Source organism: Saimiri boliviensis, chromosome 17 (assembly GCF_048565385.1).
Source record: "Saimiri boliviensis isolate mSaiBol1 chromosome 17, mSaiBol1.pri, whole genome shotgun sequence".
Lineage (NCBI taxonomy): Eukaryota > Metazoa > Chordata > Mammalia > Primates > Cebidae > Saimiri > Saimiri boliviensis.
This window is the reverse complement of record NC_133465.1, coordinates 7,737,206-7,763,763: the sequence shown is the minus strand read 5'-3', so window position 1 is coordinate 7,763,763 and position 26,558 is coordinate 7,737,206. Positions and strand designations below refer to the sequence as shown.

Genomic DNA, 26,558 nt, shown 5'->3' with positions numbered 1-26,558 from the left:
CTCCAGCAGGCGATGGGCAGAGAAAGCAGGGCTTCTGTGGTGCAGGGACGGCACCCTCAGCCTGGCCCTCAACAGCCGTCACAATTATGTGGTTCCAAAAGCCGTTTTATTTTTCTTCTTGTAAATCATGACCAGTGATAAATAATGTGTGACACCCCCATGAAGAAGCTGCGCGCGAGTATCCCATCCGCTCAGGGAGCCAGAAATCCCATCCCTTCCCATCTCCTCCCCCACCGCCCCAAACTCTTGTCTCCTCTCTCTGCCCTGGGCCGCCTTGGGCCTTCCCAGCTATCTCCTAGCAACAGGCCCATGGTTGCCACAGCAACCAAGAGTTCCATACAGGCCTCAGAGGCCCAGCTAAGCCCAGTGACTTCTCTTACCTCTCACGGGGAAGATCCCAGTGACTCAAACCCCAACAGGCCCCTCCTGGCTACGTGGTGATGCATATGCATTCGAGCACGTAAACACACACACACACACACACACACACATCCTGTGATTAAACGACTAATTGTCAACCTCCTCACATATATACTAGAGACACACCCTGGGCCAGAATAGTTGCTGGACAACCCCAAACAGGCCTGGACACGCAGACATCACAGACACTGTAGTCAGCAACACAGGTGGGAACCGGGATGCCAGGGACCTCTGCATCAGTCAGACACACTGGCTGATGTGCAGGCACACACGAAGGAAGCCCAAGGACTCAACAGATACTACCCTCTTCCCCATGGCCAGCCCCACCATCAAGATGGGATTCTTCCAGATGAGGGATGCTCCAGCCCCATTGCCATGGGGACTCTCCCAGCTCCCGTACATCAACCGAGGGTGGGGTGTGGCCTTTCTCTCTCCCTCAGTAGATGGCTTGGAACACAGCGAAGAACTCGTCTTCCCTTGTTCCAGAGTGTTCTGGCATCTCATTGGTCAGGCCAGGCCACCCAGCTTCAGGAGGAGAAGCGGTGGTGGAGGAGACCCCATGGGGCCATGTCAAGTCCTCCCTTTTCCCCAGACCTCAATATCCTTCCAGGGTTTTGTCAGGCTTAGTCTGGGTAAAGAGGTGTTCCCCACCTTTCCAGGCCCTTAAACACCGAACTCCAATCAAGGAGAGATTGGCAGCCTCCAGCCTTAGGTGAGAACAAGCCAAGAGAACCTTCCCTGCCCCTCCGAGGATTTGCACCAGTCGAGACCTTCTGGACCCCTGTGAGTCCTTGGCGGGCTCAGGTTTGGGAATTCCTGCCCAGATCTGAGCTTCAGTCAGGTGCAGGGGAGTCCTGACTCTCATAGCTCCTGAAGCAGAGCTGGAAAGAGGCTTCAGGGGTGCCAGTACCCCATTAACTGCCCCATTCCCTCTCTTCCCAGAGTCGGAATGAGAACAGCGTCCTCAGTGTCGGACAAAGCGCAGAGACCGGGAGTTGAGCAGGTCTTCAGGGTCGGGGAAGACAGAGTCTAGGCGGAAGCCATGCTCAAGAGCCACCCGCAGCACCTCCTCCAGGAAGCTTGGCGTGCCCACCACCTCCCGCCGCTCTCCTGGCCCCCCAGTCCACAGTGGCTGCAGTCCCAGTCTCCCATACTCCGCCTCCGGGAGTTCCACGGGGCAGGGGGCCCACTCCAGATGAAAATGTGGGCTCCCCTCTGCCCTATCTCCACTGGTCACACCAAATCGGGCCCGCAAAGCACCTAGACACTCAGGATCAGTGCAGAAGAGGTTGGCTCGGAAGGTGTCCACCTGGACAGAGCTCAGCTCATAGTGATGGGGTCCCCGGCGATCAGAGAAGTGCACGAGGCGGGGGCTGACATCTACATCTGCGTGGAGCAGGGCAGCTGTGGGTGCAGGGGTCCCCCGAGAGGCCTCCAGTTCCCGCAGCGCGTCCAGGAGGGGCCGGATCTGGTAGAAGTCAGCCTCTGCCCTGAGAAGCGCTGTCTCTCCATACCCGAGGGGCAGGTCCAGACGGCCCAGCCTCAGGAAATTGAGGATGTGCCGGAAGGCCTTGCCATCCCGGTCGATGAAGTAGTGGCCGCCTCCTTGGGAATTGAGGTTGGGGGGCATGGGAGTGCCGGCCCTAAACATAGCCCCCAGCATGGAGTCTGGGAAGCGAGTCAGGGTCTCCAAAGTGGTGGAATATAGTGTGCCCCCCACATTTAGGGTCACGGGGCCCCCAAAGGAGGGGGGCGAAGAGGGCACAGGAGGAGGAGAAATTTTGGGAAGTACAGGAGACACCGAAAGAAAAGAAAAGGCACAGCTTCCTGGGTGTGTGCAGAATTGGGTCGAAACTGTCAGGCTTGCTGGGTTAGAGGCACAGGCGGAGCACAGGCAGTAAGGTGTGGGGCTCACCCGGGTTACTTTGGTGGTGGGTAGGGGGCTGGTCTCAGGGGACAGAAATTCCTGAAAAGTTGAGAGAAGGGATGAAAAAAGCAGAGGGCCGCCAGAGAGGGGAAGGGAGCTTGAGGTCTGGACGTATCCGATTTGGGGTGGTCAGCGACTCTCCTCCGTGGTCTTCAGACAGTGGGTTTCCGGAATCCAACCAGCAGGTGACGGTGGCGAGCACAGGGCCGACTCTGAAGGGCCGACTCGGAGACCCCGGGCAGATCGCTGCCGCCGAGGTCGAGTCCACCCGGGCCCCGGGGCCACTCCGAGGCCAGGCCGGGCTGCCGGCGCGGGTCGCAGAAGATGGAGGCGGAACTGACGGGAGCGGATGGCGGAGCCGCCTCGACTTCGCCGGGTGGCGACGATGCGTGCTCAGCCCGGGCTGGGAGTGTCCGAGGGCTCTGATGAAAACAGCCGGGAGTCCCGGTGCCCGGCCGCCGCCGCCTTCCCCGGGTGTCGCCGAAGCTGCTGAGGTCCTCTCCGCCCCCAGGAAGTGGCCTGAGGGCAGCGGCCCGGGGCCCTTTAAGAGACAGCCCCGCCCCCTGGCGCCCCGCCCCCGCCCCCGCCCCGCCCCCGCGCGGCCCTTGGGGGGTTGGGGGAGAGCCTCGGACGGGAGAGACGGGGCGGACCGGCCGGACTGGCGGACGCCGAGGGGCAGGTGACTCAGGCGCGTCGCCCCGGATGTGGCCGCGACCGCCCCGCCGCCGCTCAGGTGTGCCCAGCCTCACGTCTGCAGCTCTGCGGGGCTGGAGCCTCTAATCCCGCGGCTCGGAGCCCGAGGCCGGCCCGGGGGCCGCGTTCCTCCCCGCGGCTCCCGCGGGGAATTCCCGAGGGGGCGGGTGCTGAGCCGCGGCATTCCGGGGATGCCTCCCTACAGGGGCGGCCCGGCGCGCTCTCTCGGCGGCCGCGCGGGCCCGCGAGCCCCAGGGCCGGCCCCACCCGTCGGCAGGACGGGGCTGGCCACCGAGCCCGAGCCCGAGAGCACCCGCCCCGCAGCGCCCGGGCCGCGGCCGAAGCTGCCGCCTCGCTCCGCGGAGTCGCCCCTTGCTGGACTCGAGCCCGCAACGCCCCAGCCGCTCCCCGCACCCCGGGAGCCGCAGCGCCCAACGCCCTGAGGGCCCGAAGGTGGCGCCCAAGAAGTGAACCAGAAGGAAAGAGCGAAGCACAGTGGCTTTAATGGCGGAGGGCCCGGTGGCGGGAGGGGAGGGGAGGGGAGGGGAGGGCGGCGCGGGCCGCGAAGGCCTGGGGTCACAGGGTGTGGAGGTCGTGACTGCGCCGGCGCAGCTTCTCCGGGTCGTCTGACGCCATGAGGGAGAAGTCTCGGAAGATGTCTAGATACGTCTCATCTCCTGGGGGAGGGAGGGAAGGCCGGGGGGCGTCTAGGCCCCAGTGCAAAAGGGCAGAAGGGCGGGGCCCTGGGCCCGCCTGGGGCCCTCGCGCTCCGAGCGTGGGTGGGAACGTGCGCGCCGCGCAGTGCCTACGCTTTGCCCTATTCCAGGGCCTGGCACGTCGTACGCACGCAATACGCATTTATTAAATAACGGAATGAATGCAGTCGGGCACTAGGGAGAGAGGTCACCGTGGACCAGAAGCGCAGAGTTCAGGTGCTGTGCCTAGGGAGTGGGGTGGGTGGATTCTTTACCTGCCTGGCCCTGGGCCGCTTCAGCCTCCCTCATTTTTGCCAGTCGTAGCCTGAACGGGAGGGAATTAAGAAATGAACGACACTGTTCTCATCTCCCCGCCCAACTTCCCATTCTTCCAGCTGGTTCATCTGCCCACCGGGGTTCTGGGCTAAAAAGATGCCTGACAGCAATGTTGATAGGCCAATGACGCCTGTCAGGGTGGGCTGAGCATCCTTGCACCCCGCCTGCCCGCCTGCCTTCTACTCCACGTCCCATTGCACACTTGGAACAGCCTTTCTCGCGCCTGGTCCCGGCGCTGGCCGGGCCCTTCCCCAGGCCCCACCGAACGTGGGCGGGTGGAGGGGGGATCCCTGCACCTGCCCCACCCCTTCAGGCATTCTCACAGGGTGACGATGTCAGCATTAGCTGTTTCCATGGCGATGGTCAGAGGGTCCCTGCCTTCAGAGTCTCGAGCCCCCAAATCAGCCCCCCGTTTCAGGAACAGGCAGGCGAGTCTGGAGAGAAGAGCCAGGGTCAGCCGGCCACCCAACTCCTCCCAGCCTTCCTCCCCACGGCCGTCATCCCTACCCCGTGTGGCCAAGGATCGTTGCGTGGTGTAGCGGGCCCCGGCCGGCACTGTCCACTTGGTTCACGTTCGCCCCATTCTGGAGGAGAAACTCACAGGCAAGAAGAGAATTCTGCATAGAGAAGTTGAGAAGAGGGTTGAGGGTGGCATCCTCAGTGGTAGAGTTCAAGATGTCTTAGGGTAGGGCCAGTTCAGAGAATGGAAGGGTGGGGTGTGTTCATCAGGAGCGTGGAAGGGGTTACAGCCGTCAGGCTTGGCTCTAGCTCTTTGCGTGTATTTATATGTTAATCTGTAGTACAAGCTTAGGAGGTATGTTATCCCTTCCCCCCCGCCCTCCCCCCAGATGGAGTTCCCTTCTTGCTGCCCAGGCTGGAGTGCAGTGATGCAATTTTGGCTCACTGCAACCTCCACCTCCTGGGTTCAAGTGATTCTGCTACCTCAGCCAGCCGAGTAGCTGGAATTACAGGCATCTGCCACCACCCCGGGCTAATTTTATATTTTTAGTAGAGACAGGGTTTCTCCATGTTGGTCAGGCTGGTCACAAACTCCCAACCTCAGGTGATCCGCCAGCCTCAGCTTCCCAAAGTGCTGGGATTACAGGTGTGAGCCACCCTGCCTGGCTGTTATCCCTATTTTACAGATGAGACAGAGGTTAATAACTTGTTAAAAGTCTCCTGTGAGGGGTGAGAGCTTGGGTTCTCTGCCTCGAAATCACACACTCTTAGCAACCAGTCTCTAGTGCTTCTCTCTATATGGGTGGGGGCGCTAGGGAACAGGTGTCAGGAAGAGGAGGTAAGGGCAGGGCCCAGAGTCAGGAGTAGGTGTCAGAGCTCTAGGGTAGGGTGGGGAAGTTGGCAGGGCTCTCACAGCAGCTGTGGCCTGGATCAGTGGTGTGGCATTCTCTTGGCCTCCATTGACCCAGTTGACATCAGCTCCATGGGCAAGGGCATCGGCCATGGTGGGAAGAGATGGAGGATGCCCAGATGCTCGAAACAGCAGGGCGCCAGGGTGCAGGCTTCCCAGGTCCTCAGACGGGGGCTCTGTTTGGGGGATTTGGTTCTGTTAGGGGGAAGCAGCTCCAAGTCCGGGAAGAAAACCCTTAGCACGGTGCCCCAGTGCCATAATGAGACAGGTCTCTTCTGAATTGTGGGGAGGCTTGGGACTGTGGAGGAGTAGAGTGATGCAGGCGTGGGTATGCGTACGTGTGACTGTGTACATGTAGGAGCCTCTGGGGTGTGGGGAGAGACGGCGTCATCACCCGATCTGGTCCAACCACCGGATGACACAGGTGAGCGGACTCCTTGACACTCGGCCTCAGCTCTCAACCCCTGCCACTCCAGCCAAACCCACCGCCACTCCTTCTCCTTTTCTCATGCTGCTGACACCCCTTATCCTTCCTGCCTACACCCAGCTCCACACTCCTTCCCATTCTTCATGTGACACTCCACCATAACCCCTGAAACTGCAGTCTGGTCCTGCCACCATGCTCCAGGGGAAGGCCTGGGCCTTACCCTCTGTACCTCCCTACAGAACCTGGCACAGGGCTGAGCTCATAGCAGATGTTCAATGAATGCCCAACCTGCCCTATACCTGGCTTGGATCTCAAGCTTCCTGGCCGAGGCCTGATGGAAGGCTTCGGGGGCACAGGAGGCTGCCCCCTTGGGGGCCCCCGGCCACCTCTTCGCCCTCGAATCTCAGGCAGCTTGGTCAGGAACTTCTTCTCCACGTATTTAGCTTGAATCCAGGCCTCTTTCTCCTGTCTGTGGGAGGGGAGAAGCAGACAGTCTTCCCACTTCTTGCTCCAGGTTCCCTCCATTCCCCTAGGAGGCTGAACCCCAAGCTCACCGGGAGCAGCTGGGCCCTGGTTTCTTCACTGCCATGGCCTCCACACGGGCCTCATAGATCTGATTGATGACGACATTTCCCAGCTCGCACATGAGCTTCAGGAGGCCCAGACAGGGTCAGAGACAGGGAGGGTGACGGTGAGTATCTGTCTCCTCAGGGCTCAGGCCCCTGCACCCCGATTTCCTTGCCCCCGACGTTCTTGCCTCCAATCTTCACAGTGCCCCAAGTTACCTTCACTAGTTCTGGCTCCCATGAGTCGAGGGTCAGAGACCGGACTTTGGAGAAGTGAACACCAAGACTCCTGGAGGGCCAGAGGGGAGGGTCAGGTCCTGTATGGGGAGTGGCCTGGGGAGCTGCACTGCACCTGGATACTGGGAGGCAAGGCCAGCAGGGGAGCCCATGCAGAGGTGCCGGCCCAGGAGGCAGGGCAGCTGTGCCATGTAGCCACCATGTAGCCCCCACCTGGCCCCACAGGACCCTGCCCCGTCACCATTTCTTCTTCCTTAGGTTTCATTTCGAGACCCTCATTGCTCTAGCCACCTCCCTTCCTAGTGACACTTTAGCCTGGACAGTCTCTCCCATGTCACCCTCCTTCCCTCCTTCCACCACACTGAGGTGGGGGGGTGAGGGCTCTAGAGACTTCCTAAGGCCTCATGACCTCTTCTCTGGTCTTCATTGGCTTCCCCACCCTCAGCAACCTTGACTCCACATTTCTTCCAACCAAGCCAACAAACTGGGTGTCCTGCAATTCTGGCCAGACTAGGATACAGAGGGGCTAGGCCCACCTGGGTCCAACTGGCACCCCACAGGCTTGGGCCCAGGCCCGGTGCCCAGTGACAAAGCCAGAAGCTAAGAGAAGAAGCCAGGACAGGGAAGGAAAGAGGGGCCTGTGTGATGAGCTCTATATTGGGAGCTGCGCTGCAGCCTGAAGGAGCAGGACTCATGCTTGGGCTTCGGGAGTGACCTGTGGATGCCGGAACACTCAATGCAGAGGGTGACGCCAAGGTTGATGCTGGCCCACTCCGGGGCTGGCTCCCGGCAGTCGCAGCACTGGGCATTGCCATCCACACTCTGTACCTGGGCTGCCACGTGCCCGACTCCCCCAGGCTCCCTTCCCCTGGCCATTCCACCAGAGCCCAGGGTGGCAGCAGAGCCTATGGCCAGGTGTCCTGAGCCCTGGGGGAGAGGGGGAGAAAGGGTGGCCGAGGGGCCTAGGGTAAGGGGTGCCCCATCCCCACAGGCAGCCTGGCTCTGCACCCCCACCCCCAGGTTAAGGTACCTGGCCCAGACCCCTGGGGCTGTCATCAAGGTGAGCCTGACTGAAGGCAGAAGCGATGCTGCTCTGCACAGCACTGACCCACAGCTGCAGGAGGCGCTCTGAGTCAGCCTGGAGGAAGCAGGACCTAGGTAGGAGGGTGAGGGAGAGAGTAGCGGAGTCTGAGGCTGGGAAGCAAAGTGGCAGGATGGGCAGGCTGACATTGAACCAGTATTCAGCCAGTCCCAGTCATATTGAAAGACTTTTAGCCAGGCGCGGTGGCTCACACCTATAATTCCAGAATTTTGGGAGGCCCAGGCAGGTAGATCACAAGCTCAGGAGTTCAAGACCAGCCTGGCCAATATGGTGAAAACCCATCTCTACTTAAAAAAAAAAAATACAAAAAGTGGCCGGGTGCGGTGGCTCAAGCTTGTAATCCCAGCACTTTGGGAGGCCGAGGCGGGTGGATCACGAGGTCGAGAGATCGAGACCATCCTGGTCAACATGGTGAAACCCCGTCTCTACTAAAAACACAAAAAAGGGCCGGGCGCGGTGGCTCAAGCCTGTAATCCCAGCACTTTGGGAGGCCGAGGCGGGTGGATCACGAGGTTGAGAGATCGAGACCATCCTGGTCAACATGGTGAAACCCTGTCTCTACTAAAAATACAAAAAAATTAGCTGGGCATGGTGGCTCATGCCTGTAATCCCAGCTACTCAGGAGGCTGAGGCAGGAGAATTGCCTGAACCCAGGAGGCGGAGGTTGCGGTGAGCCGAGATCGTGCCATTGCACTCTAGCCTGGGTAACAAGAGCGAAACTCCGTCTCAAAAAAAAAAAAAAAAAAAAAAAAAAACACACACACAAAATTAGCTGGGCATGGTGGCACGTGCCTGTAATCCCAGCTACTCAGGAGGCTGAGGCAGGAGAATTGCCTAAACCCGGGAGGCGGAGGTTGCGGTGAGCCGAGATCGCGCCATTGCACTCCAGTCTGGGTAACAAGAGCAAAACTCCGTCTCAAAAAAAAAAAAAAAAAAAAAAAAAATACAAAAAGTTAACTGGGTGTTGTCTCGTGTGCCTGTAGTCCCAGCTGCTCAGGAGGCGAGACAGGAGAATTGCTTGAACCTGGGTGGTGGAGGTTGCAGTGAGCCAAGATCACACCACTACTCCAGCCTGGGCGACAGAGCAAGACTTTGTCTCAGAAAAAAAAAGGACTTCTAGCCAAGCACGGTGGCTCACACCTGTAATCCCAGCACTTTGGGAGGCTGAGGGGGCTAGATCACAAGGTCAGGAGTTTAAGACCAGCCTGGCCAACATGGTGAAACTCTGTCTCTACTAAAAATATAAAAATTAGCCAGGTGCGGTGGCAGGCGCCTGTAATCCCAGCTACTCAGGAGGCTGAGGCAGGAAAATCGCTTGAACCTGGGGGTGGGGGGCGAAGGTTGCAGTGATCCAAGATCGTGCCACTGCACTTCAGTTTGGGTGACAAGCAAGACTGTCTCAAAAAAGAAAAGAAAAGGACTCTGTACCAGTTGGTAATATTCTCCTAAATATCCCCCATCACCCTGTACCCTCTCCCACAATGGCCCCCCAATCTAGCCGCCAAAGGTTTAGGTCTGGAGCTGCATGGGGGGCCTCCATTGTGGTGGGCCCTGCCTTTCAGATTGGTAACTATTTAGATATATTAGAATATCACCCCGGGGGATTGCACTCACTTGCTGGTGGACACCACCTCAAAGCAGAACCGCCTTTCTGAGTCAGGGCAGAGTTTGACTGTGCAGAGACGAAGGTCGTCCACCACCACAGTCACAGGGTCCTGGTGGGACAAGGTGAGAAGGGGGTGGATGTCCAGCCGCAGGCAAAGGCTGAGTCTCCCTGGGGCCCAGGCACCCAGGACCCAGGCCTACTCACCTTGTACTTCTTCTGGTAAACCAGTTGGTTGCTCTGAATGGTGAACCAGCGTCTGTAGATGGAAATCATTACAGACATGGGCAGCTTTAGGATGAGGGACGGAAGAGAGGCTGTGCTCTTTGCCCATGAGGATCTTACTGAGAGGAGAGACACCTGGGCTGACCGTTCCATGAGACATTCTAGAGAAGGGTGCACAGTTGCGCAGATTGGAACATCTAAATGGTGCTATTCATATTCTGGACAACCCAGATTTGACCTAGTTATGAAGACAACTTTCCAGCAGATGGCAGTAAAATTCTTTTTCTAATAAAACGTCTATTGCTACAATTAAAAAAAAAAAATACTTAGGCTAGGCTCATGCCTGTAATCCTGACACTGTGGATCATCTGAGGTTAGGAGTTCACGACCAGTCTGACCAGTATGGTGAAACTCCTCTCTACTAAAAATGCGAAAATTAGCTGGGCGTGGTGGCGGGTGTCTGTAATCCCAGCTACTCGGGAAGCTGAGACAGGAGAATCTCTCTCTCTCTCTCTCTCTTTTTTTTTTTTTTTTTTTTTTTTCCTGAGACGGTGTCTTGCTCTGTCACCCAGGCTGGAGGGCAGTGGCTCCATCTCAGCTCACTGCAGCCTTCACCTCCCAGATTCAAACAATTCTACTGCCTCAGACTCCTGAGTAGCTAGGATTACAGGTGTGCGCCACCACTCCCAGCTAATTTTTATCCTTTTAGTAGAGACAGGGTTTTACCATGCTGGCCAGGCTGGTCTCGAACTCCTGACCTCATGATCTGCCCACCTCAGCCTCCCAAAAGTGCTGGGATTACAGGCGTGAGGCAACGCACCCGGCTGAGACAGGAGAATCTCTTGATCCCGGGAGGCAGAGATTGCAGTGAGCTGAGATTGTGCCATGGCACTTTCCAGTCTGGGCAACAGAGTGAGACTCCATCTCAAAATAAATAAACATTTTAAATACTTTAAAAGTTAATTTTCTTTCTTTCTCTAGACACCAGTGTTACTTGCCAAGATTGCTAAAATTTTTGACAAATGAAAGTATCAGGCCAGGAGAGGTGACTCACCACACCTATAATCCAAGCATTTTGGGAGGCTGAGGTGGGTTGATTAGCTGAGGTCAACCCAGCCTGACCAACATGGTGAAACACCATCGCTACTAAAAAAAAACAAAAATTAGCTGGGCGTGGTGGCAGGTGCCTGTAATCCCACCTGCTCGAGAGACTGAGGCAGGAGAATCACTTGAATCGCCAGGAGGCAGAGGTTGCAGTAAGCAAAGATCATGCCACTGCACTCCAGCCTGGGTGACAGAGTGAGACTTCATCTCAAAAAAAAAAAGTATCTTGGGGACTAGTAATCTCAGCACTTTGGGAGGCTGAGGCAGGCAGGTTGCTTGAGGTCAGGAGTTTGAGCCTAGCTTGGACAACATGGTGAAACTCTGTCTCTACCAAAAATACAAAAATTAGCCAGGCATGGTGGCACACACCTGTGGTCTCAGGTACTTAGGAAGCTGAGGAGGAAGGATCACTTGAGCTCAGGGGGTAGAGGTTGTAGTGAGATGAGGTTGCCCCACTGCACTCCAGGCTGGGCAACAGAGTGACACTCCGTCTCAAAAAAACAAAAAACTAGGCCGGGCGCGGTGGCTCAAGCCTGTAATCCCAGCACTTTGGGAGGCCGAGGCGGGTGGATCACGAGGTCGAGAGATCGAGACCATCCTGGTCAACATGGTGAAACCCCGTCTCTACTAAAAATACAAAAAATTAGCTGGGCATGGTGGCGTGTGCCTGTAATCCCAGCTACTCAGGAGGCTGAGGCAGGAGAATTGCCTGAACCCAGGAGGCGGAGGTTGTGGTGAGCCGAGATCGTGCCATTGCACTCCAGCCTGGGTTAACAAGAGCGAAACTCCGTCTCAAAAAAAAAAAAAAAAAAAAAAAAAAAAAAAAAACCTAAAAAAAGCATCTTGGGGAAGTGGCTCCATTTTCTAATTGCACAGAGATCCCACATGGGATAGCAGTGGCCCTGGAAGGGGAAGGAGTCCAGTCAGAGCATGTCGCCATCCTGTTCCAAACCCTGTAGCAGCTCCGAATTGCCCTCAGAGTAGACCCCAAATCCCTTCAAAAACCACAGGGCCCTGTAATGACTCACGCCCCCATTAGCTCCAATTTCATCTCATACCACTTTCTCCTCCGTCACTCTGTCCAGACCCAGAGCTGCCTCCCTGCTCTTCCAACACCCCAGTTAGCTTAGGGGCTTGGCACTGGCTCTCCCTTCTGTCTAAAACCTTCTTTTCTTCTTCTTCTTCTTCTTTTTTTTTTGAGACACAGTTTCACTCTTGTTGCCCAGCTGGAGTACAATGGCATGCTCTCAGCTCACCATAACCTCTGCTTCCTGGGTTCAAGTGATTCTCCTGCTGCTTCAGCCTCCTGAGTAGCTGGGATTACAGGCATGGGCCACCACTCCTGGCTAATTTTGTATTTTTAGTAGAGATGGGGGTTTCTCCATGTTGGTCAGGCTGGTCTCAAACTCCCAACCTCAGGGGAGCCGCCTGCCTCAGCCTCCCGGAGTGCTGGGATTACAGGCATGAGCCACCACACCTGGCCTCTATCTAGAACTTTTTTCCCCAAGATATCCTTCAAGTCTTTGTTCAAAAGTTACCTTCTCATGAAGCCCACCCTGCCCAGTTATTTGGAATTGCAACCCCTATCCAGCTCTCCACATCATCCCTTGCTTCATTACCTTTCTCTAATAGCGTCATCACCTTCTAACATAGCATGTAATTTACTTACTAGGTTTATCGTCTGTCTTTGCTGATGGAATGTAAACTCTACAAAGGCAGGGGGTTCATCCGTTTTTCCTTGCAGTGCTTAGCACACTATTACCACTCAAAATACATAATTGGGTGGGGTGGGCTGATCGGGGTGTCCTCTCCTTACCTGCTCCAGGTCTTAAATGCGTTGCTGGCCCGTTTGAAGAGATGTCCTTCCATCACCAGGCCCCCAGGCCCCTCTCGTAAGCCTGGTTCTGGCTCCTCCCCACCCAGCTCCTGGAGGCACAAGAGGATCAAAGAGCAACTGAGGTGGGCAGAGACGAAGGCCACAGGCGTCTGCCTCCTGCCCACAGCCCCAGCATCAGCCCTAGCCCTCACTTTCTGCTTTTTGAAAAAAAAATTTTTTTAGTTGGAGTCTTGGTCTGTCCCCCAGGCTGGTGTGCAGTGGCGCGATCTTAGCTCACTGCCACCTCCACCTCCCAGGCTCAAGCAGCTCCCCTGCCTCAGCCTCCCGAGTAACTGGGACTACAGGTGCCCATCACCACGCCCAGCCTTTTTTTTTTTTTTTTTTGTATTTTTAGTAGAGGCGGAGTTTCATCATGTTGGCCAGACTGGTCTCGAACTCCTGACCTGAGCCAATCTGCCCGCCTTGGCCTCCCAAAGTGCTGGGATTACAGGCGTGAACCACCACACCCGGGCTTTACATATCTTCTAAAATTTATTTTTAGAGACAGGGTCTTGCTCTTTCACCCAGGCTTAAGTGCAGTGGTGTGATCATAGCTCACTGCAGTCTTGAACTCTTGGGCTCAAGCAATCCTCCCACCTCAGCCTCCAAAGTAGCTAGAAGTACAGGTGTGTACCACCACACCAGCTAATTTTAAAATTTTCTGTAGAGATGGAGTCTCACTACGTTGTGTAGACTAATCTTGAACTCCAGACCTCAAGCAATCCTTCCACCTCAGTCTCCCAACATGTTGGGATGATGGTCATGAGCCACCACACCTGGCCCCTCACCTTCTGTTTCAGCAGCACGTGTCTCTGCTCCATGTCCCTCTTTTCTCGTGCTGAATTCAAGACCAGCTGGTGCAACTGGGCACAGGAAGGGTATCTCAGATGTCCAAGGCCCCCCTATTAGAAGAGTCAGCTCAGAGCTCCCTAACCTCCCTCCATGACCTGCTGTGCCCTGGGTCCCACCTGGGCGCCCAGCTCCTTTCGATACTGGGCCAGCCGGCTCAGCTCCTCATGGCCCTGCTGGAAATGGGTAGCCTGGGCCTCCACCAAATGCAGCACCTGGGAGACAAGGTGGGCAGGGGGCCAGGCTGAGTAAGGACCCCTTTCCCCTTGGTCTTGTGCTGGCAGCAGGCTCCTCTCCACCCTGCCCTCACCCATACCGCAACTCACAAACTCCATGATGTCAAACTTCCTCTTGTCCTCGATCACATTGATCTGAGGATGCAAAAAGACCCCAGGTCAGTCTTGAAAACACAGCAACCCTTCCCACTGCACACTGGCGACTCCCCAGCCTCCAGGTGACACCTGTGGCTCTGGTACCCCATGGAGACAGGTTGGGGCAGGCACCTGCAGGGCATAATCCAGTGCCCGTCCTCGGTATCCAGCTCGAGCCGTCCTCAAAGCAGCTCCTGCCTCTTCTGCCTCCTGGGCCCGGCGCCTGGGAACCTCTGCGTTGTGAGTCAGAGCAGCCTCCAGGCTCTCAGCCCCTCGCCAGAACTCCCGGCGAGCCTCTCGGAAACCCCGCAGACCTCTAGGGATGGGGACAACAGAATCGCAGCTGACACCCACCTGCCCCAGCAGAGCGTTCCCAGGATAAGGCCCTCACGTCCTTTCAGTTAGTCTCTGCATCATGGGAAACCCGAGGGGACCCCTGGGATGGAAGTCAGACCACCAGAAACCCCCAAGCCCACAACTCTGTCACTGGGGAGGCCCCTGTGCTCATGGGAAGAGGGCAGAGAACTGGTTTCTGGGAAATAAGTCTCCCTTCCCTCCCATCTCACTCCTCTCCCCTTCTGTTTTTGAGACAGGGTCTTGCTCTGTCACCCAGGCTGGAGCGCCATCTCAGCTCACTGCAACCTCTGCCTCCTGGGTTCAAGCGATGCTCCTGCCTCAACCTCCTGAGTAGCTGGGATTATAGGCACCTGCCACCACTCCCAGCTAAATTTTTTTTTTTTTTTTTTTTTTTTTTTTTTTTTGAGACGGAGTCTTGCTCTATCACCAAGCTGGAGTGCAGTGGCAATCTCAACCCACTGCAATCTCCACAGCCCAAGCGATTCTCTGCCTCAGTCTCCCAAGTAGCTGGGACTACAAGAGCATGCCACCATGCCCAGCTAATTTCTGTATTTTTAGTAGAGATAAGGTTTCACCATGTTGGCCAGGATGGTCTCAAACTCCTGACCTTGTGATCCACCCGCCTCGGCCTACCAAAGTGCTGGGACTACAGGCGTGAACCACCACACCTGGCCTTTTTTTTTTTTCCTGTATTTTTTAATAGAGCCAGGGTTTTGCCACGTTGGACAGGCTAATCTTGAACTCCTGACCTCACGCGATCCATCCACTTTGGCCTCCCAAAGTGCCAGGATCACAGGCATGAGCCACTGCGCCCGGCCTAATTTTTGTATTTTTTGTGGAGACAAGAGTTTTGCCATGTTGGCCAGGTTGGTCTCAAACTCCTAGGCTCAAGCAGTCCTTCCGGCTTGTCTTCCCACACAAGTGCTGGGATTACAGGCATGAGCCACCGCGCCCAGCCCCATCTCACTCCTTGACCAGGGTCTGGATCTGCTGCTGCAGCGTGTGTTGGATGGCATCTAGAAGCTCCTAAGGGAAGGAGAAGTTGGTAGGTTGGGGTGGACTGGAGACGACCCGGCCACCATCCCTGCAATCCCTACCTTCCCCTATTTACCGCATGGCTGTCCAGCTTGTGGTTCAGGCTCACAGTAAATTTCTCCAGACACTCCTAGACAAGAAGAGGAACAGAAAGAGTACCAGGCTTGGGGTGGCAGGGTCCGCCTGACTCAAGTCCCAGCCTGCTGTGGCTGTCTAGGACGGCAGCCCAGCCCTGCTCTGGCCTGGAACCTGCATACCCAGGCCAGCCCTCCTCTTCCACAGCATCACCTCATCCCAGATTCCCTCCCACCCAGATGCAGACCCTCCACATACCGCCATCATGGGCTCTGGTGGACCCAGGTGGGCCAGGTCACAAATGCCGACAATGAAGGCGCGGCTAGCGGTAAGGTAATGGCGCCCACTTTCCAGGAGACCGGTGCCCAGCTTCAAGAGCTGGGAAAGAAGGAGGGGAGGGTAACAGGGAGCTGTGCCATTGGCCCCACACCAGGTGATGCCCCCACCCCTGCCCCACTTCCTTTCCCCTTGCCCAGGGCGGCGCTTGCCATTCCTGTCTGGCCTCACTCCCCTCCAGGCTCGTCCAGCTCTCCCTGTATCTAACACACATCTGGTATGTTCTCATTGCTGCTGCTTTGCTCCCACTGCCCTGGGCCTGAAACCAAATTCCTGCCCATTCCTCTCAGCCTGTCACCAACACCTCTGTCAGCCTTACCTCCAAAACATCTTTCCCTGTCCACACATCTCTTCCTACCCTGCCTACCTGCTTAGATCCAGAGCTCCCTGGAGAGTCCAACCTCCTGCACCGTCTGGATGCTCTACATGGTTGCTATTAAATTCTACAGGATTGGCAGGTGTGGTGGCTTATGCCTGTAATCCCAGCCCTTTGGGAGGCTGAGGTGGGCCAATCACTTGAGTCCAGGAGTTCGAGACCAGCCTGAGCAACATGGTGAAACCCATCTCTACTAAAAATACAAAAGTTAGCCAGGTGTGGTGGCGCATGCCTATAATCCCAGCTACTTAGGGGACTAAGGCAGGAGAACTGCTTGAACCTGGGAGGTTGAGACTGCAGTGAGCTGAGATGGTGCCATGTGACTGTAATCTCAGTTATTTGCGGTGGCTAAGGCAGGAGAACTGCCTGAACCCAGGAGGTCGGAGCTGCAGTGATCCAAGATGGTGCCACTGCACTTCAGCCTGGGTGACAGTGTGAGACTCTGTCTCAAACAAACAAACAAACAAAAAAACCCTATATTATTATTATTATTTTTTTCCTGAAAGGGAGTCTTGCACTGTCACCCAGGCTGGAGTGCAGTAACACAATCTCAGCAGCTCACTGCAACCCCCACCTCCCAGGTTCAAGTGTTTCTCCTGCCTCAGCCTCCCAAATAGCTGGGATTACAGGTGCTTGCCACTATGCCTTGCTTAATTTTTTTGTGTTTTTAGTAGAGATGGGGTTTCACCATGTTGGCCAGGCTGGTCTCAAACTCCTGACCTCGTGATTCACCTGCCTCAGCCTCCCTCCCAAAGTGCTGGAATCACATACAGGCATGAGCCACTGTGTCCGGCCCAAAATCTATATTATTTGTGGCTAGGTGTTGTCCCATTCTGTGCTCACTGCACATTCCCTCATAAATATTAATCCATCATCCAGGCCACAGGTCAGGGCCAAGAGGAGATGTTGGGGTACTCCTGAGGCCCATCCTATCTGGCCCGTTTGATTGACAAAGAGACTTGATAGGCCAGGCGCAGTGGCTCACACCTGTAATCCCAACACTTTGGGAGGCCAAGGTGGGTGGATCACCTGAGGTCAGGAATTGGCCACCAGCCTGACCAACATAGTGAAACCCCATCTCTACTAAAAATACAAAATTGGGCCAGGCACAGTGGCTCACGCCTTTAATCCCAGAACTTTGGGAGGCCGAGGCGGGTGGATCGCCTGAGGTTGGGAGTTCGAGACCAGCCTGACCAACATGGAGAAACCCCGTCTCTACTAAAAATACAAAAGTAGCCGGGTGTGGTGGCACATGCCTGTTATCCCAGCTATTCAGGAGGCTGAGGAAGGAGAATTGCTTGAACCCTGGAGGTGAAGGTTGCAGTGAGCTGAGATTGTGCCATTGCATTCCAGCCTGAGGAACAAGAGGGAAACTCTCTCCCCTGCCCCGCCCCCCAAAAAAGAGGGTGGGCACGGTGGGTCATGGCTGTTATCCCAGCACTTTGGCAGGCCAAGGCAGGAGAATCACTTGAACCTGGGAGATGAAGGTTGCAGTGAGCCAAGCTCACACCAGGGCACTCCAACCCGACAGGCATGAAACTCTATCTCAAAAAAAAAAGAGAGAGACTTGGTAAACTTGGAGGGAATGGCTGCCTGAGGAGGGTCTCTCTGGGTGATCAGAACCCAGAGTCAGTCTCCTGAGCCCTGGACCTTGTTACCTACAGAGTTGCAACTACACTGCCTCTGAGGTGATGCCACTTGGCTCTGGCCTGAGTCACCATACCTGGGATGGAGCAAGTAAGTGTCCATGGAGCCCTCAGCTCAGCCCAGGATGGCAGGAGACCACCAGGGAGCTCATGTGTGGAAGTCCAGAGCAGCAGGGGCTCAGAAAGCTTGGGCTGTATAGAGGCATTCAGTTTTGTTGGTCAGCACTTCTGTTGAACTGAAAACCATTTTCTGGGGCTTGCGGAGGCTTCAGGGAAATAGAGCTTGACTTGAGGTCAAGCTATTGGCAGGTTCAGTAATGCTCAGGAAACTGACCAAGATCAAATCTTATCAGACATCACCATGGGTTGTCTGTGACAAGGGACAAGGATATTCACAAACCACTGTGTGACTCTAGGAACTGAGTGGCTCGTTCTTTCCTTAACCATCTCTGCCCCTGCCCCTTAGATGAGTAAGGAACTTATATTTATAAGACTGGACTAGTGACAGACTGGGACATCTGTACAATAGAATAGTACTCAGCAATAAAAAGGAATAAACTGTTGATATGTGCAACGATGTGGATAAACTTCAAAAGCATTAATCTTTTTAAAAAATTGATGATTATTTTGAGAGTTGAGGTTTCTGTTGCCCAGGCTGGAGTACAGTGGTAGAATCATAGCTCAACTGCAGCCTTGAACTCCTGGGTTCAAGGGATCCTCCAGCCTTTTGCTTCCTGAGTAGCTGAGATTACAGGCAAATACTACCATGCCTGGCTAATTTTAAGAAAATCAGAGATAGGGATCTTGCTATGTTGCCCAGGCTGGTCTTGAGCTTCTGGCCCCAAGCAACCCTCCTGCCTTGACCTCCTGAGTAGTTGGGATGACACTCATGAGCCACCACACCCGGCAGGAGCATTACTCTGAGTGTGTGTGTGTGTGTGTGTGTGTGTGTGTGAGAGAGAGAGAGAGAGAGAGAGAGGAGTGTGTGTGTGTGTGTGTGTGTGTGTGTGTGTGTGTGTGGTGGGGGGGGAAGCCAAAAAGCCAAATCTCAAAAGGTCACATACTCTATGATTTTATTGATACAACATTCTGGAAATGATAAAAGTAGAGAGATGGAGAACAAATCAGTGGTTGCCACGAATGAGAGAAGAGTGTGGGAAGGGTATCGGGTACCACTGTAAAGGAATTCCTCGTGTTCATTTGTATGCTGAATGAGGTGATGGTTAAAGGAATCCATACATGTGATAAAGTACCATAGAATTACATACAAAAAGGCTGGGCACAGTGCCTCACACCTGTAATCCCAGCACTTTAAGAAGCCAAGGCGGGTGGATCCCGAAGTCAAGAGATGGAGACCATCCTGGCCAACTGGCAAAACTCTGTCTCTAAAAATACAAAAATTAGCTGGGCGTGGTGGCGGGTACCTTTAGTCCCAGCTACTCGTGAGGCTGAGGTGGGGAATCGCTTGAACCTGGGAGACGAAGTTTGCAGTGAGCCGAGATTGCACCACTGCCCTCCAGCCTGGGCAACAGAGTGAGACTCTGTTTCAAAACTAAAAAGAACACACAAGAGTATATGCAAATTGTAAAATTGAAGTAGGGTCTATAGACGCTATTGTTTTTTTGTTTTTTTGTTTTTTTTTGAGACGGAGTTTCGCTCTTGTTACCCAGGTTGGAGTGCAATGGCGCAATCTCGGCTCACCGCAACCTCCGCCTCCTGGGTTGAGGCAATTCTCCTGCCTCAGCCTCCCGAGTAGCTGGGATTACAGGCACGCGCCACCATGCCCAGCTAATGTTTTGTATTTTTAGTAGAGACGGGGTTTCACCATGTTGACCAGGATGGTCTGGATCTCTTGACCTCGTGATCCACCCGCCTCGGCCTCCCAAAGTGCTGGGATTACAGGCTTGAGCCACCGCGCCCGGCCTTTTTTTTTTTTTTTTTTGAGACGGAGTTTTGCTCTTGTTACCCAGGCTGGAGTGCAATGGTGCGATCTCGGCTCACCGCAACCTCCGCCTCCTGGGTTTGGGCAATTCTCCTGCCTCAGCCTCCTGAGTAGCTGGGATTACAGGCACGCGCCACCATGCCCAGCTAATTTTTTGTATTTTTAGTAGAGACGGGGTTTCACCATGTTGACCAGGATGGTCTCGATCTCTTAACCTCGTGATCCACCCGCCTCGGCCTCCCAAAGTGCTGGGATTACGGGCATGAGCCACCGCGCCCGGCCTAGACTCTATTGTTAATTGTAATGTGACAATGTTAATTTCCTGGTTTTAATAATGTACTAGTGTTGTATAAGATGCCACCACTGGGGGAGGCTGGGTGATGGGTACGTGAGACCGCTCCTTACTAGTCTCCTGAGTCAATAATGTACTCAAAATAAAAAGTTTAGGCCATGTATGGTGGCTCACACCTGTAATCCCAGCACTTTGGGAGTCCAAAGCAGGTGGATCATTTGAAGTCAGGAGTTCAAGGCCAGCTTAGCCAACATGGTGAGACCCCCGTCTCTACTAAAAATAAAAAATAAAATTAGCCAGGTATCTCAGCTACTTGGGAGGCTGACGGAGGAGAATCGCTTCAACCCTGGAGGCAGAGGTTCTACTAAGCCGAGATCTTGCCACTGCACTCCAGCCTGGGTGACAGAGCAAGACTGTGTCTCAAATAAATAAATAAATAAATAAATAATATTTTCGTAGAGATGAAATCTCACCATGTTGCCCATAAAAACAGTGTTGCCCACTAAATTTGTGACAATTTGTTACACAGCAATAAAGAACTAATATATAGCATGCAGATACATAATGCGTCAGAGGTAAATGTTGCAGAGAAAAGTAAAGCAAAGTAAGGGGAATGAGCGAGCTGAATCTGTGAACACATGCTGTATGATAGAGTGTTCAGGGGAGACCTACTGTTTTGAACTGAAATGTTTTGCTGGTTGGTATTCCAGTCAGCCTTTGGGCTCCATGGGAGCAGAAATGATCTTGCCCTCCCTGAATGCCCAAGGCCTGGCACAATGCAGGAGGAGCCCAAGAGCTGAACAAGGAAGTCCAAAAGTAAGTCCTTTTTTTTTTTTTTTTGAGACAGAGTCTCGCTCTGTCACTTACGATGCAGGGCAGTGGCAGGATCTCGGCTCACTGCAACCTCCACTTCCTGGGTTCAAGTGACTCTCCTGCCTCAGCCTCCGTGGTAGCTGGGACTACAGACACACGACACTACGCCCCGCTGATTTTTGCATTTTTAGTAGAGATGGGATTTCCCCTTGTTGGCCAGGTTGGTCTCGAACTCCTGACCTCAGGTGATCCATCTGCCTTGGCCTTCAAAAGTGCTGGGATTACAGGCATGAGCCACCATGTCCAACCCAAAAATAAGTCTTGTTTTCCAAGATCTTGAGCTTCTTGAGGGTACAGAATCACCTTTTTTGCTTCTCTGAAGTTTCCAAAATATCTGCCCCCCACAGCATTCAATAATCTCTAAAACGAATGCTTGTCTCCAGCTTTCTCCCGGGCCCCACCCCTCTCAACCTAATTTGCTCCCGGGTCACCTCTCTATGTCAGGGTCACCTTTTCCAGACGGGTCTCCAGTTCTGACACTTCGGCTTCCACCAGCTCAATAGAGGCTCTGGGAAAGAAGGGGGTCATGGGAACAGAGCCTGGGTCCATCTGGGCTGTCTGCCTCATCACGGGAGATGGAGTCGCAGGGTGGCGGGTGCGGAGGGCAAAGCTGCAGGGCTGAGAGGCTCATCCTCCCGCCCACTTCTGCTCTGCCTAGAAGCTACCACCGCCCAGGCCAGAGCAGGAAGGGTAGAAGGAGGGTGGATGTGGCCAGGGCAGGAAGTTGCTAACCGCCCCAGAGCAGGTGCTGGGGGAGGGGCAGGGGTCCCAGTGAGAGGCAGGAGGGCATGCCAGCTCTCAGGGTGAGGGAGACTGCAGAGGCCAGGAGCAGCATGCAGGGGTGGAGACCATTGGAGCACCCTGCTTTGATAGCTGGGGTACCACCTTGTCCCGCAAGCTCGCTCCTGCCTCTTTGAGGCCTGCTCCCTGAAAGGAGGTCTGGCCTGGGGAAAGTGTGTGTGTGTGCTGGGGGTGTTAGACCTTCCCCTCCTTGGCTCCCTAGACCAGGTCACACTTACCGGAAACGCGGGGAGTCCTTGAGACACTCCTCAAAATCCAGCTTGACCGTCATCTCAGCTTGCCTGCTATGGGGCCAGCAGGCCCTGGAGGCCAGGCAAGTGGGGATGCAGGTGGAGGCGCTTTCTGTCCCAGGAGGGGAGATTATGGGGAAGGAGGAGAGGGTCCTCCGTGGGGAAGGGTCTGGGGGGCACAATTGCTTCCCCAAGGGGAAAGGGGTGTCCTAGGAGGAGCTCTCACCCCACACTTGCAGGCAGTGCTGGGAGGGGCAGGGGCGGGGCCTGGGCGGAGGAGGGGGCCTGAGATCAGAGAAGCCACAGCCCCGCCCTCAGAGACAATCTGCCAGCTCCTTCCTCCTGGGGGCCCTAGCCTGTTTCTCCCTTGGTAGTTGAGTCTTGGGGGCCTGGCAGATCTAGGTTCAAATCCTGACTCTGTCACTTAGAAGTCACATGTCCCTGGAGGAGCTCTCCGATTCCTCAGTTTTCTCACCTGGAAGATGGGAATGATAATCCCTTCCTCCAGTGCTGCACAAAGTGAAGAAGACGATAGCAGTAAATTCGTGGTTCACTAAATTAACTGCATCCGTCATTGTCATCCGGCTGCAGCTTGGGCCTCCTCAGGATTCTAGGCTCCTGTGGAGGAGAAGGTCCAGGACCCTGGATCGCTCCCAGCTTTCTTCACCCTGCCCTCGGATTCATCTTTCCGGTGTGTGAACTCCCCTTCCCCCTCCCCTCTCCTGAATGATGAGCAGGCCCAGCCTGGGCACCCAATTCACAGTCCCAGACTCCTGTTCTTCTGCTTTTTATTGTCCACTCCTAGGGTGGTCAGGAAGGGAAGGGTGCCCCCACTCCGCCCCTAGCCGGCCTCGCTTTCCATTGTTTTGTTTCCTCTTCCTGAGTCCATCGAAGTCCCAGGGTTTCAGCTGGAGAGAAGAGTTTAAGTTCATGGCTTTCTCATACCAGGCATGAGATCTTGCCCATGTAACCGTGGGTCCCCTAGAACCTCCCAACTCAGCTCCTCTACTGCCCTGGCCAGTGCCCAGGCTAAGTCTGCCAGGCTGTCGGGGTTCTGGCTTGGGGAGCTGGGGTTGCTTCCACTCTCCCTCTCTGAACTCCCTGAGCTCTGCCAGCTCAGCCCCTTGGCCACCAGCCACAGACACCAGCTGGATACCACTTGAGACTCACTGTCTTTGAAGGACAGGGAACTACCTGGAGTGGGGTGGCATGGCAGAGAGGAATCAAGGAGGGGGCATGGAGCCAGTGGGTGGTGCCAAGCTGGAGGGGGTCCCAGCACCGTCCGAGTCTCCCTGGTTCCTCTCCCGTCTGATGTGGGCCTTGGACTCCATGATGTTCAGGGCCTCTGCTACCACTTGTTGCTGATGTACTGGCCTGAAAAAATTGAGAGGGCTGGGAAACAGAAGCTTGCCAAGAGACAGGCCCAGGGAGATGGTGGCCTGGTGCCCTCAACAGGCTGCAGTGGTATCACTGTCACCATCAGGGAGCTCTCCGGGGCCTTGTGATCCCTAAAGGGGCCTCCTATGTGGTCCAGCAGGTGGACCTCAGTGTTTCTGGGGTTCTCAATCACCCAGGTCCGGTGTCCGGAGCCTAGAATCAGGGATCGGGGAAGGGTACCCATCAGGCTATTGGTTCCCAGCCCTCCTGCCCCCTAGGCTGTCCTGCCCAGGCTCTCACCATCCTGATGCTCATCTTCCACATCCTCCATAAGCTCTGGGTGGGAGCAGGACCTCAGGTATAGTCCTTTGCCGTAATACTCCCTGCGATGCAGAGCAATCTCCTGCCCCAGTATGATGGTGGCCACAGCTGGGGGCGACTGACTTCTGTAGGTGGAGGAATCTGAGGAATCAGCCAAATGAATCTGAGTCTTCTGGCCACCTGGTGTATCCAGGCCTCCCAGGTGTCTGTCGTGGCCCCTCACCAGAGGGGAGCAGCTCAGGTCCCGGGTCCTCACCTCACTGACTTTTCTTACCCTTCCCGTTTGAGAGAACTTTAGTGAACCTCTCCACTGCCCGTTATGGTTGTTTCGGACTTTTATTTATTTATTTTAATTTTTATTTAGATGGAGTTTTGCTCTTGATGCCCACACCGGAGTGCAGTGGCACGATCTTGGCTCACCACAACCTCCGCCTTCCGGGTTCAAGTGATTCTCCAGCCTCAGCCTCCCGAGTTGCTGGGATCACAGGGCTGTACCACTATGCCCAGCTGTATTTTTTATTTTTTTAGATTTTATTTTTGAGACAGGATCTCGCTGTGTCACCCAGGCTGGAATGTGGTAGCACCATCATCACTCACTGCAGCCTCAAACTCCTGGCTCGAGCTATCGTCCCACCTCGGCCGCCCAAGGTGCTGGGATTATAGGAGTGACCCACTGGACCTGGCCAACAAATCAGCCCCCAAGCAGACTTTCTATTTCTCAACAGCCCATAATCTCTGGGGGCTATCCTGAGTGGGGTCCTTCCTCCAGCTGCCCTCTTTCTTTCCTGGGGTCACCTCCCAGCATTACCTCCCTGTCAGACAGCAGGGTCTTGGGCTGATGCACTGAGGAAGACAGACTGTGGTAGAGAAGTGAGGAGCGGGCTCTGGACTACAATCCCCCAGTGCCTGGAGCCCCACCATCGCTAACCCTGGGCTTTAAGGATGTGCCTCCGGGTGGCCAGGCCTGGCTCGTCTTTGGCTCCTCTGGCTCGTTCTCCTGACCAGCCTCTCTGCACAGGCTTGGTCTCTGGGTCCGGTATCACATCTTGACTGCCACCGCTGTTACTGATACTACCACCATTGCTGTCCTCTTCATCCTCCAAGGGCCGGTTTTTCCAAGCCTTGAGAAACTTCCCTTCGGCATAGTGTGCTCTGCGACGCTTTTCAAAGTCGGTGGAGTCTGTGACCACGGTGAGAGCTTGGCTTTCCCACCTCACTCTCACTGAAGGCGCTCTCCACCTCCCCCTTTCCATTCAATCTCCAACCCTCATCTCACGTGTCTTGGAAAAGTTGTCTGCAGGCCCTGAGCTCCTGTCAGCACGGTTCTGGAGGACCTTGGGGCAGGTATTGTCCATCGTGGCAATCCTGAAGGGGAGGGAGACTAGTTGGGGGCATCGAGAGAAGAAAATAGCAATGGGGACGGGTGGTAAACAGGGCCAAGTTGGCAGACCCCACCTCCACCCAGGCCTGATGGAAATTGTAGCATTTCCCACTGTGGGTGTCAGAAAGCAGACCAGAGTTCAGGGCTGAAGGGAGGAAGAGGCCCCACTCCCCAGCTGATCTCTGGCAGGACTCTCACCTCTCTGCTAGCACCTCGGGATTCACTGAGCGGGAGGAACTGGCAGAGAGGTTCTCAAAACTGTCCTGCAGCCTGCAGAGGAGGGGGAAGCAGGGCCGGGAGGTGGGGGTCAGGCAGTGTCCAGTCCCTGAGGCTCTCTCTGCCTCCTCCACCTGTCCCCTCCATGGAACAGAGAAGAATCTCTGAACTGAAGGGCTGGGGAGGGCTCGCCACCTGTGGTAGGGAGTGTTGGGCTCATCCACCGTCATAAATCCATAGTCCTTGTCAGCAGGGTGGTAGGTGGCCAGGATATTCATCTCATCCCAGTGCTGAGATTTCTTTCTGGGGCTGGGGGAGGAGACCTTTTAGTGACCCCCTCCTAATAGGCGTCCCTCATTTTTCCAGTCATTCAAAACAGTTTTTGTTGCTGTCGTTTGTTTTTTGAGATGGAGTCTTGCTCTGTCACCCAGGCTGGGGTGCAATGGTGCAGTCTCAGCTCACTGCAACCTCTGCCTCCCGGGTTCAAGCCATTCTCCCACCTCAGCCTCACATGTAGCTGCAATTACGGGTGCCTGCCACCACACCCGGCTAATTTTTGTACTTTTAGTAGAGACGGGGTTTCACCATGTTGGGCAGGCTGGTCGCGAACTCCCGACCTCAGGTGATCTGCCCACCCCGGCCTCCCAAAGTGCTGGGATTACAGGTGTGAGTCACCGCGCCCGGTAAAACAGGTTTCTTATACCCCTTTGTTGAGGTTGGGAATGGGGTCAGACTTAATGATAATCATAGTACTGTGCAGCCAGGATTTATGGGACACCTGCTCTTCTGAAGGCCTAGAACCTCGGATTTCCCACTCAATTGCCCTCACCTACTCTAATCGTTCTTAAGGCTCTGCCCCTTTCCTTCTGGCTCCGCCCCTCCGGTGTCCTGAACCCTCCAGACTCTGGGCTGCCTGACCGCAGAGCTGAACTCCTTACTTCTCCACATTAGGGGATTTCTGCATCAAGTTGGAGCTGTTCTTTCGTAGGATGCTCCGGGGCCGGTCCACTTGGGAGTTTTGGGGGTTCAAGCAAGTTGACCCAGAGTGCGGACTGCAGCCAGGGCTGTTTACCTCTTGCCCTGCAGGCGCCCCAGATACACTGGTTCTAGACCCAAGGCTGTGGCTGGCAGCCTCCCCTGGGTGCTGACTGGGTCCGGAACCAAGGACCACTGTCCCCTTGGAGGGCCAGCTTGCACCAGTACTGCCAGCTACACTGCCCCCTGAGAGCACGAGGGGCCTAGAACCGTGAAACAAGACTACTCCGGAGGGCTGCCCAGCGCCTGCCTCGACTCCTCTCCCGGCTCCGGGCACTCCTCCCGCTGCCCCTCCATGGGAGTCCCGGCTGAGGCCGCCAGCAGCCCCTAGGGACTCCACCTTCGCCGAGGCCCCACCCGGGGGATCCCGCCCCGCCTCCCGGCGCCACTAGCCCCGCCCCTAGCCCCGCCTCCGCCGCGGGCCGGCCAGGGGTGCTCCGGCTGAGTCCCGGGTCCCCTTCTCCC

The 26,558-nt window shown here is 55.4% G+C and overlaps 2 protein-coding genes and 1 long non-coding RNA gene across 4 annotated transcripts; all 3 read right to left on the bottom strand.

The window, feature by feature from the left end:
• Window positions 1-84: 84 nt before the first annotated feature.
• Window positions 85-2,083, bottom strand: KCTD11 (potassium channel tetramerization domain containing 11). Its single transcript, XM_003929158.4, has one exon. It carries the CDS (start codon window positions 2,081-2,083, stop codon window positions 1,385-1,387), a length of 699 nt encoding a protein of 232 aa, XP_003929207.1. The 3' UTR covers window positions 85-1,384.
• On the bottom strand, window positions 85-22,014 carry ACAP1 (ArfGAP with coiled-coil, ankyrin repeat and PH domains 1). 2 transcript variants are annotated; one of them, XM_039476582.2, is made up of 22 exons: window positions 21,752-22,014; window positions 21,183-21,240; window positions 15,526-15,645; window positions 15,269-15,322; window positions 15,125-15,183; window positions 13,933-14,116; window positions 13,756-13,800; window positions 13,549-13,644; window positions 13,369-13,443; window positions 12,521-12,630; window positions 9,583-9,634; window positions 9,387-9,487; window positions 7,701-7,824; window positions 7,386-7,597; window positions 6,653-6,722; window positions 6,422-6,516; window positions 6,167-6,336; window positions 5,444-5,616; window positions 4,579-4,688; window positions 4,395-4,505; window positions 4,011-4,060; window positions 85-3,717 (listed from the first exon to the last, which is right to left on the bottom strand). In XM_039476582.2, the coding sequence occupies exons 1-22, from the start codon at window positions 21,802-21,804 to the stop codon at window positions 3,617-3,619; spliced, it is 2,223 nt and encodes a 740-aa protein (XP_039332516.1). In that variant the 5' UTR covers window positions 21,805-22,014; the 3' UTR covers window positions 85-3,616. The 2 variants fall into 2 exon arrangements, with proteins under 2 accessions (XP_039332516.1, XP_074244231.1); XM_074388130.1 differs by lacking the exon at window positions 21,752-22,014 and having other exon boundaries at window positions 21,164-21,240.
• Window positions 22,015-22,281: 267 nt separating this feature from the next.
• Window positions 22,282-26,439, bottom strand: LOC141581792 (uncharacterized). The gene is made up of 3 exons (XR_012514531.1): window positions 23,441-26,439; window positions 22,958-23,137; window positions 22,282-22,671 (listed from the first exon to the last, which is right to left on the bottom strand). It is a non-coding gene; the product is annotated as an uncharacterized LOC141581792 (long non-coding RNA).
• Between the last annotated feature and the right edge of the window lie 119 nt (window positions 26,440-26,558).